Source organism: Phocoena phocoena, chromosome 3 (genome assembly GCF_963924675.1).
Source record: "Phocoena phocoena chromosome 3, mPhoPho1.1, whole genome shotgun sequence".
NCBI lineage: Eukaryota > Metazoa > Chordata > Mammalia > Artiodactyla > Phocoenidae > Phocoena > Phocoena phocoena.
In genome coordinates, this window is record NC_089221.1 from 172,919,366 (window position 1) to 172,930,361 (window position 10,996).

The 10,996-nt window shown below is 62.6% G+C and overlaps 1 protein-coding gene across 1 annotated transcript; it reads right to left on the minus strand.

The window, feature by feature from the left end:
• Nucleotides 1–4,892: 4,892 nt before the first annotated feature.
• On the minus strand, nt 4,893–10,705 carry WDR18 (WD repeat domain 18). The gene is made up of 10 exons (XM_065875212.1): nt 10,458–10,705; nt 9,178–9,288; nt 7,866–7,999; nt 7,441–7,582; nt 6,793–6,936; nt 6,640–6,704; nt 6,416–6,540; nt 6,050–6,216; nt 5,269–5,337; nt 4,893–5,030 (listed from the first exon to the last, which is right to left on the minus strand). Exons 1-10 carry the CDS (start codon nt 10,698–10,700, stop codon nt 4,899–4,901), a joined length of 1,332 nt encoding a protein of 443 aa, XP_065731284.1. The 5' UTR covers nt 10,701–10,705; the 3' UTR covers nt 4,893–4,898.
• Nucleotides 10,706–10,996: the final 291 nt, after the last annotated feature.

Here is a 10,996-nt window from a genome sequence, read left to right on the forward strand (position 1 = left end):
CCCAAAGTTGCCGGCGGGCGCCGCGGGGCGGAGCCGCGGGTCGCACCACGGGAAGCGGGATCTCGGCCGCCCCCGCCGCTCCCTCCCCGCCCCCGCCGGGCCGCACCTCCCTCCCTGCCCGAGCCCGCCCACCTGCGCCCGCCCTCCCCCCTCCCGGTCCCCCAGTGCCAGGCAGCCCACTAGGGAGGCGTGGGTCCCACCACGCAGGGCGGGAAATTGAGGCTCAGATGGCCACAGCAGGCGGGGGTTGGGGTGGGGTGTGGAATCGAACCACTGCTCCTCCTGGCTCTGTGCCCACTCTACAGATGAGGAAGCCGACGTTAGCAGCAGGGAGGGATTTTGCATCAAGACCGGTACCCACACTCACCCCTGGATCCCTCCCTCATCCCGGCAACGGTTCCCAATTCTCAGTCAGGGAAACTAAGGCCCACAAGGGGTCAGTGTGCGTCCATAGTCACCCAGCTGCACCCTCCTCCAGGAAGCAGCGTCTACCCAGACCAACCCGTCCTTGGCGCCCCAGGGAAACTGAAGCAGACTTGTCTGATGGGGACCTGTGGGGAAGGTCTCCTGCCCTCCAGCTGTGGGCAAGCAACTTGAGCCAGAGAATTCCTCTTCACCCTTCAAGGCCCAGTGCCAAATGCCCCTGCTGGAAAAACTTTCCTAGCTTGTCACCCAGAAAGATGCAGAACACCCTCGTCATCCCTGCCTACATGAACTCCATCACACGCGATCGTCTTTTTGTCCCTTTATTTGCTTTATTCAGTGGCCCAGCTCTGGGAGACAGGGCCGGGTCTGGCTCGTTAACTGCAGTCTCCAGTGCTTCCACACAGCAGGCACTCTATAATTGTTGCTTTGAGCAACTGCTCAGACAAGGACGCGTGGTTACATCACTCTGCGCTGCTCTGGAACCTTCCTTAGCTCCCCGCAGCCTACCAATCCCCCAGCCTCTTCCTACATTAACTGGGCCTCCCCACGACAAATGCCATGGAGACCTTGTGGCCCTGGCCTGTGGGAGGCGCTCAATAACCACCGGTCAAATAAGGGCCCAGGAGCACCCTGCATGGAATTCTCCCATCCCAGGTAGGGAAGTGGAGAAAGCCAGTCTTCTCCCCAGACCCCGCAAGGCACAGGGCAGCAACTGTGCATGGAACATTCCAGCTCTAAGGAACGCGTCTGCACTCAGTTGATATCTTTCACGCACAAGAAACCATCTCCTTTTGGAGCCAGTGTTAGAGACGCAGGGGACAAACTCCATTAGATGAAGAAAAATGCAAGTACCGGCCAGCAGCGTGAATGGAATTTTGAGATGACTAATGAGAGCTGGGTGGCTGGCTTCCAGGTGACAAGGCTACCTCATCCAGCCACCTGGCCAGGCATCCCAGGACAGGGAGGGTCATACCAGGGAGCCCCACCCCCACCACTGTTCTGGGTGAGGCGCCAGGTTAAGACCACCTGGGACCACCTGGGCCTCACCCCACCCTGGGGTAAGGTCCCTACGCCAGCATGAGTCCCCAGAAACGGACCCATCCTGGAGAGGGGATATCTCCTCACCCTAATGTGGCCCTCAGCAGTCAGTCAGTCAGTCGACAAACATTACTGGATGCTAGTTCTGGGAGGTACGCAAGCACCCGATGGTGCCTTGGGCCCCCGTTGGATTCACGGGGGAACGCCCTGAAGTCGCCCCATCTCCGGTCCTGCTGTTACACCTCACCTTCCCCCCAAGGCCCACTACTTGCATGACCTGCACTGGGTGCCCTGGCCTCTGCGCCTCAGCTCCCAGCTTTTTTTTTGATGTGGACCATTTTTAAAGTTTTTATTGAATTTGTTACCGTATTGCTTCTATCTTATGTTTTGTTTTTTTGGCCCCAAGGCACGTGGGATCTTAGCTCCCCGACCAGGGATCAAACTGGCACCCTCTGCAATGGAGTCCCAACCGCTGGACCACCAGGGAAATCCCTCAGCTCCCATCTTTACAAGCTCAATGGTAGTAGTTCTGACCTCCCAGCTACCCTGCACATCAAACAAGTGGACACAGGCAAGGTTTTTTCCCTAAGTGTGGTAAAATATACATAAAGTTCACCATTTTAATCATTTTTAAGTGCACAGCTTGGTGGCATTAAGCACATTCACGTTGTGCAACCATCACCTCTAGAACTTTCTCATCTTCCCAAACTGAAGCTCTGTCCCCATGAAACCCTGACTCCCCACCCCCCCAGCCCCTGGCCCCCACCATCTACTTCCTGTCTCTGTGGATGTGACCCCCCCCCAGGGACCCCCGTGAGTGGAATCAGACGGTATTTGTCCTGTGTCTGGCTTCTCTCACTGAGCGTCACGCCCTCAACGTTCATCCCTGTTGTAGCAGGTGTCAGAATCTCCTTCCTTTTTAAGGCTGAGTAATATTCCCTTGTGTGAATGGACCACACTGTTTATCATGTCAATGGCGACTTGGATTGTCTCCACCTTTTGGCTGTTGTGAATCACACTGCTGTGAACACGAGCGTGCAAACATCTCGAGTCTCTTGCTTTCATTTCTTTGGAGGATGCACTCAGGAGGGGGATTGCTGGAGCATATGGTGACTCCACATTTAATTTTTTGATGACCCTCCGGACTATTGGCCACAGCGGCTGTACCATTTCACCTTGCCACCAGCAGTGCACAAGGGCTCAGATTTCTCCACCGTCTCCTGACACGTTTTGTTTCTTACATAACAGCTGTCCTGGTGGGTGAGAGGCGGTGTGTCACTGCGGGTCACATAAACTCGGCGCACATGCAGGAGTCCTCTGTGAGTGCTGGGTGCCGCCTGCACCTGCCCCTCTGGCAGTGACGGACCAGGATTCAGGGTCAAATTGTGCTTCTACAGATCCTTACAGACAGGACCATAACGGCGGCATTACCGGCCTGGTGCCTGGTGCCTGTGACACACCTGCTCAGCCGCACACCGGCTCCTGAAGGCTCCCCGCAGGCCGAGGTGGTGTACGTTCCCTTTTACAGATGACACGGAGCCTCGGGGCCACGTGTGGCCTGCCCGTGGCCATGTAGAGATTTCGGGGAAAGAGGCAAACGCGCTCCAGCCTTCACGGCCACCAGCAACCTTCTCTGCAACCAGCTCCTGCCAGCTGACCTCCAGTGAACTCCCTCGGAACAGCCCGCGTAAGGAGGACAGGTGGCAGGGACAGCGTGGGCAAAGACGGTTGCGTGTCAACTAGAGGATCTTCCCAGGCCCAGCCAGGAAACCCCCCCTTCAGGGCTGAGTCATTAAAATGACAGCCCCAGGGGTGGGGACCCCACCTAGGGGTGCCTACCCTCACCCCCAGCCATAGGTGTGGCAGATGAGCCAGGAGGAACCCCAGGACCCAAGGCGGCAGCTGGAGGTCCAAGGCAATGAGAGCAATACCCCTGCTCCCCAGAGAAAAACCCAGAGCCCAGGAGGTGGCTGCCAGACATTGGGTGATCCCCAGCCCATCTCCCGGCCACCTGCCAGCTCCTGCCTGGGACTCCACCAGACAAAGAGCAACACCGGGGCCTCAAAAACTGGCATCTCCTTCCAAGCCACTGAATCATGGGGCGAGTGCAGACAGCTGGGGGTGTGGGGCAGCGTCCCAGGCAGAGGGCAGCATGCCCCAGGCTCAGCACCAGGGCTGCCAGGGACCCCCACCAGGGCCAAGGCACGAGGGGCCCGGGCAGGTGAGGTGGCCCTTGGCCCCAGGGGAATCTCAGCCAAATTCTGAAGCCCTCTTCTAATCTTCCGGACCCTCTGGAAACCAAGGGGGTGAGGACGGACTGGGCACACACTGCAGACAGGAAAACAGCCCTGGGTACTCTGGGGAGGAGGGCGCAGCTCCAATCCCCAGCTCTGCTCTGACAAGCTGCCTTGCAACCCGCCCCCCCACCCCCGCCTCACTTCTTGGGATCCATCAGCGGCCCAGGGGCTGCACCTACAACGTGGACCCTATCAGCCAGCAGGACTCCTCACCTGGCAGCTCCCTGGGCAAGGCGGGCCATGAGGGTGGGTGCAGAGCCCCAGCAGGGATGCCCACTAGCTAAAGACATGAACCAGGCGCTGGCCCCTAGCCGAGGTCATTACAGCACCTGCTAAGTCATGTGGATATTCTGGACCATTAAGCAGACTGTCATTTGGGGGCAGCTTTCTGGAAGGTTCCACGGGCAGCCTCAGGGCCCACCTCTCGGCTGGGCTCCGGGGGCCAGCTGGCGGTGTCCCTGTCTCCCCTGGGCAGTGGGGGTGGGGCCTGGCCTCCCTCTGGCCCCTGACACCAAGAAGGTTCTGGTCAAGATGACCCTGGCCCAGAATTGGCTGCCACCCCAGAGCCAGCTGCCCTGACCCAGGTTGGGGTGACAGGACCAGTGTGACTGCACTGCTGTCCCTGAGTCACTCCTGCCCCTGGGGACCTCGTCCTGCAGCTCCCAGGATGCCCCTGCCCTGTCCCACTGGTGGCATGGCCTCTGGGTCATGGAAAGGCACCGGGGCAGCAGGTGAGTTAAGAGGTGAGAACCAAGGCTTCTGGACGCTAGATCTGAAACTCGGACGCTGTGATGGCTACGGCGAGGTCCCTGAGGCAGGTCCCGCCACCGGGGTCCTGAGCCCGGCGTGGGCACAAGGAGGCCGAGAGGCAGGATTTCAGCTCTTTTGTTAGACGTGGCACAGCACCAACATGACATGGGAGGTCATGGAAGGACAGCGGGTCAACACTGGACCACGACCCCTGGTGGGGGTGGCAAATCCAAATGATAGGACGCTGGCAGAGGATGGGCTCGGGCCTCGGGCTCTGCCAGCCAGTCGGGAGGGCCCTGGGGAGAGCCCAGGGGGCAGGTCCGGGTGCGGGTCCGGGCTGTGCGCGCGCTCACTGGGCCTCACTGGGCCGGGGTCGGGTGCACGCGCTCACTTGGCCGGTCGAGTGATGATACGCGTGGAGAAGTCAAAGAGGTCGCGGTTGATCTTGCGCAGGTTCCGCACCTCGTCCTCCAGCTCTGCCACGCGGATCCGCAGCTGGTCCTGGCCACCCAGCACGCTCTGGGGGAGGGGCGGTGGAATGCTCAGAGCGGGAGGGGGCCTCAGACATCCCACTGGCAGGCAGCGGGGCGAGGCTGGCACTGAGGGCCACCGTCCCCACGGTCCATGGCGGAGGGTGGGGCGGGGGCACATCCCTTCCAACCCAGGCCCAGGCCCCCTGCCACCCTTCCCTCCGGACAAGCCCGCATCTTGGGCCCCTCCCCTCCCCTCCCCCATTTTGGGGCCTCTCCCCTCCCACCTTCTCCAACGTGCTGTACATCACCCCGCGCAGCTGTTCCACCCGCTCCAGGTAGCTGGGCTCCGACCCCTGGAACAGAAGGGGCAGCGTTAGCTGGCCACTCCCATCAAGCCTCGAGGGACGTGCAGACAAACGGTCGGCTAGTGCCTCCAGCCCTGGGAGGGCTCAGCCGCCCAGTGAGATGATGGACCCTGCTGCCACCCAGAGGCCATCCATCTCTCGCTGGACCCTGTCTGGGCACGCTGCCCTGGGCCAGCAGCCCAGAGCCTGGCACAGCCATCCGTCAGGCCGCCGGGAGGGGTGTGGACAGCCCCGCAGGCTCGTGTGACTCCGAGGCGCAGAGAGCGCAGACAGAGCCTGGCCTCAGTGGGCAAGGCTGGCCGCGCTGAGGACAGGCAGGGAGGGGCCCCAGGGGCCTGGAGGGGCAGGCAGGCTGTCATGAAGGGGGTCCCATGGGCACTGGGGCTGTGACCGCTCCCGCCGGCCCAGCTGGAGAAGGTGGCTGCCCGTGCACAACCTCTGGGTCCTGATCGGCCCCTGGAACAACACCCTGTTGTTGTTCTCAAAGGGAAGCGTGGCCCGCTCCCTCTCTGGAAGGCTCCAGGGCTTCCTGAGGCCAGGGACCAGCCATCAGACTGGCCTCAACGACAAGGGCAGAGAAACCTCTTCAGCAAAGGAGCATGTGGAAGGTCCCCACCAGAACCCGACCCAAGGGCACCCAGAGCCACACGGCAGAGGCTGAGGCCCAAGGGAGGGGTTCCCTGCTGGGGGTGAGACGTACCTGCTGGTGGAGGCCCAGGCGCAGCGTGAGGCCCCCGTGGCGCGGCTCGTCCCCGTGCTCTGCACCCAGCAGGTGCTTGTTGAAGTGCGGCAAGGGCAGGCTGGGCCTGCAGTCGGGGCTCAGCATGCAGACTGGCGCCAGCACGATGCAGGCGTTGGTCACGGGGCCTGGGGCGGGCGGGCGGGCAGCATCCATCGGGACCGCTCTCCACCCCTCCAGCCACCCACCTGGCCCTGACACTCCCGTGCATTCCCGTCCCCACCCTCCACAAGGCAAACCCTGGGGCCTTGCTCCAGCCCCAGGCCACCCACGGTGTGGACAAGGCCCCCCAGGCCCAGGGCCTCCAGGAGGGCTGCGTGCGCCCACCTTTGAGAGCCACCGTCCTGAGGCACTGCTGGCTCTGCACATCCCAGAGGCGCACCGTCTCGTCGTGGGAGCCCGAGAGTAGCACGCTGCCATCCGTGGACACTGACAGGCAGGTCACCTGGTTCCTGGGGACAGACAGGTCACCTGGCGCCCAGGGCGGGGGGGGGGGGGGGGGCGGCACAGTGACCCCCACCACCACCTCCTGGTCGACCCCGTCCCCGTACCTGTGCCCTCTGAACACCTTCCCGTGGTCCTGCTCCGGCTGGAAGCTCTTTTCTCTCTGCCCGGGCTGCGGAAGCGGGAAGGCCGGTGAGCACAGAGCACAGCTGCGTCTCGGCCCCAAGCCGCGCACACCCCCGCCCCCCACGCCCACTCACCCAGGTACAGAGGTCGACCTGGAAGATGGAGCCGTCACTACCACCGCAGAACATGTGGTGCTCAGCCAGGTCCATGGTCACGGCCATGATGCTCACGTCGAAGAGCACAGACAGCAGCAGCTCGCCAGAGGAGACCTCCCACAGCTGGGGGCGGGGACGGGGGCAGGGGTCTGAGAGCGGAGTGGAGCGCAGCGGCCCAGCCGGGAGACTCTGGATGCCACAGGAACCTCAGACGGGAGCTGTCACCACGGGGGGCTCAGGGGTTGAGGGACCTGCTTCTCACGCTGGGACCCCTCGCCACCACCGGCTTCAGTTACTGTCAGCCCCCAGGCCACCACCAGGTCAGCCCTGGACTGCCCCAACCAGGGACGAAGACCTGAGGACTCCCTCAAATCCCCCGAGCCTTGGCCAGGAGCTGCCAGGTGCAGTGGCCAAGTGGGACTTTCCAAGCCGACACAGGCCTGGACTGCCCGTCCCCCGCCCCCCGCCCCCGGACGTCCTTGAGGCCGCAGGCAGCGGGGGATTAAGAGCTGTCTGGAGCCACCAGCCAGCAGGAGGAGATGATGTTCTGGTTCCCATGGGCCAGGAACCCGCCAGCCGCCGGGCTCAGCTCACAGATCCACTGCGGGGGTCAGGGTAGGGCCCTACCTTCACTGTTTGGTCCAGCGAGGCGGTGGCCACCCGGGCCAGGGGCCCACCAAAGCCGCAGTGCAGGTCTGTGATGGGGAGGGTGTGGCGAGACCACACGTGTCGGGGGGCGGGGGTCCGGGAGGGGTCTGCCTGCAGCACGCTTGGGGGGTGGGGAGGAGCCGGACCTCAGCGGGGAGGGCGGCCCACATCTCGACGCCTTTATACCCTGTCTCCGGGCAGCAACCAGGCCCCCTCACCCGAATAAAAGTCCTGGGTAGCTGCCCAGGGCCCCGTCCTCCTGGCAGCAGCCTACCTGACCTGGAGCCCCTTCCCACCCCGGGGCCTGGCCTCTCTGCACAGCAGGTTCCCCGCCCTCGTGGTTAAGGCCTCGCCCAGCCAGAGGCTACAGCCGGAATGGGGAGCCGCCAGGGCCGGGGCTCTACCTGCAGAGGCTCCAAGCCAGCACCAGGCAGTCCTTGCCCCCCGAGACGAAGTGGCTGCTGTCCCCCGTGAACTGCAGACACGACACATCCTGGTAGTGGCGGCTCAGGATGACCAGAAGGTTCCCCGTGGAAACCTGGGGAGGTGGAGGGGCACCGGGTCACGGGGAGCCCTGGGGGAGTGGGAGGGGAGGGGGGAGGGCCCGCCCCAAAGGGCTCTGAAGTGAACAGGGAGGCTGCGGGGCCGTGCCCCCTTGGATCCTGCGAGCACCTGTTCCCACCCTGTCCCCAGTGAGATGACACAGCCCCAGGGAAGGTGTCAGCAAGGGGACAAGGCCGAGGGGGGCTGGTGAGGGAGGGTCTCTCCAGGATCGGCTGGACCCAGGGGCGATCCTTGCAGCCACAGCTGCAAGTCACCATCTTCCGAACTGGCTGGCGGGGGGCACAGATGCTGCCGCAGGTTGAACTGTGTCCCCCCAGACACACGTGTCCACGCCCAACCTCCGGAACCTGTGACCTCCCTTGAACAGGACATAATCTCTGAAGATGTAATCAATTCAGAAGAGGTGACATGGAAGTGAAGTAGCCACTGTCTCTTTAAGAGGGACACCTGGACACAGACACACAGCCGCTCACCACCCCCCCCCACCCCCCCCCCCCCACCCCCCCCCCCCCCCCGCAAAAGGAAGGAGAGAGGCTACACACAGAGGTGGATACAGGCATCAGAAAGCCCCCAGCCTGCGTGCCAGCCTTCGGTCAGCCCCGTGGGGCGCCCCCTCGTGGCCACAGCTCACGCTGGCCAGGAATTCTCCAAGAGGGTGGGGAGCCAGGACCACACAGTGTCCCCCATCAAGGAGGCCAACCACCTGAGACATATGCTGACGGTGGACGGGCCGCTAACGTCTGCCCACACCCCCTGCACCAGCTTGACAGCGAAAAGAAGGAGTATTTCTACCACAGGGCGACCTGCACGCGAACAAGGCCTCTTAGTTTCAAAACCACATACTGAGGTTTAAGAGCCCTGGAGTGAGGTTACCAGCTCTCTCTCATATCTTTGGGCCTCAGACAGTCCACAGAGAACAGTCGGTTCTCTTTGCTGATCTCTGGGGCAGCCAGGAAGGCCGTTCTGCCGGTGCCGAGGGACAGTGCGCAGGAAAGGCCTTGTTCTGTTGCCTCAGATCCTGCACTGTCTACGCAAGAAGCGAGGTGAGCTTCCCCCACAAACGTAACAGACTCGGTGACAACTGGGTCAGTGATCTCAGCTGGCAGCCTGTGAGCTGAGCCCGCCACCCCGGTTCTGTGCTCCTATGCTCACCTCCCACAGGTATATGCTCTCTGTGATCCCTGCCAGAACATAGAGGCCATTGGGCGACGTGGTAAGACAGGTGACCGGTCCGGGGCACATGATCTTCTGCTGAAGCTGGTCCTAGAGAAAGAAAAAGCTTCTGAGTTTCATGCCCGATGAGGGAGCAGGGGGAAGCGAGGCGAGTGGGAGTGGCACCCAGACAGCTGGTAAGTCCAAAAGAACCAGAAAGAGGAGTGGGGACAGGGGTGGTTTGACCAAATCCATGGTTCAGGAAGGGGGATATTTGCTCCAGCTGAGGCTTTGCAGGGCAGGGGTGGAGGTGGAGGCCTGTGGATTCTCCTCAAAAGCAAGACAGCGCTGCAACTCCCCGTGCTCCCAGTGTGGGGAGGGGGGGGGAGGGTCCAGGTTTGGTCCCCAGGGAACTAGATCCCGCATGCCCCAACTAAAGATCCCGCCTGCCACAACTAAGAACTGGCGCAGCCGAATACATACATTTTTTTTTTTCTAAAAAGCAAGACAGTGCGTCTCTGGACTGGGGGTCAGAGGAACCGTCTGGCCACTAGGCTTTCGCCCCAGTCCTGCATCCCCTTAAGTCTCGCCTGGGATCGGGAGCGTCAGTTTCTAAATGTCTAAAATGGAACAACTTCTCAAGATTGTGTGTGTACCACACCAGGCAGAACCGGAGCACAGAGCTTGCTGAAAGAGATGTCAGCTGGCAAAAACACGTGGCGAGCAGCTTCAGGGGCTGCATTTCGAAGTTTCTGTAGGAGAAACCGTAGGCCCTAATGGCAATAAGTAAGCGTCTTTTCAGAGGTGATAAATACACGAGTCTCCGGGCTCCCTTTCAGCGGACTCCCCCAGGCCTCAGACCTTCACCCTCCAAGCCCACGATGCCCACGGAAACCCTACGGCAAACTCCTTTCAATTACACTTCCCGCCCCACGCCGGCTCCAGCGCAGGGCCCCCAAGAGACCCACACCCAGCTCTCCTTGTGCGCGTGCGCACCGCTGGCTACCCAGAGGCCCGCCCGCCACACCTCCAAGCGGCAGCCCACCCTCAGCTCGGCGCGTGCGCGCAGCGCCCTAACCGCTCCCACCGACGCCGGGCGCGCAGCTCCCTCCCCCCACCAAAAAGCCCCCAGACCCGCGCGTGCGCAGAGCATCCTAATAGGATTCCCCACTTCCCACCGGGGTTCAGGGCCCGTGCGGCCCCCACCGCCCCCTCTCCCGACCCCAGGCCCCTGAGCCCCGCGCATCCCGCCAACGGCGCCCGGGCGCGCGCCGCCGAACCTTCCTCTGTAGCTCCCAGGCGCTGATATAGTTCTTGCCCAGCTGCGCCGCCAGCAAGTACTCGCCATTGAGCAGCGCCAGGCCGCGAGGCCCGGCCTGGCCGCCGCGGTATGTGAGCAGATTGGCGCCCGAGTGCAGCTCCCACACGACGCAGCTCCACAGCTGGGCCGCCGAGTCAGTACACACGGCCACCTCCACGGGCGCCGCCATCATGCTTTCTCCACCGCCCAGAACATGCGTCATCACCAACGAGACGCGGGCGACTGTGCCCTGTCGGCTAGAGCGGTGCCCACGTTGCCCGGCTCCCGGCGGCTGGCCGACCCGAGCGTGCGCACGGGACTCGGGGAGGGGGCCCTGTGAATTAGGCGGGCTCTCCTTTCCCGCTCCGCGGAGAATCAAGGGGCGCACAGCCTGGTTAGAGATCTTGGAAGGATATTTCTTTCAAAAATAGATGGAGAAACCCAGGCCGCGGGTCTCCTGAGAGCAGTTAATAGCTTCAGAGCCTGGAGGTCTGGCTTGGCCATTTCCACTGGGCGCTT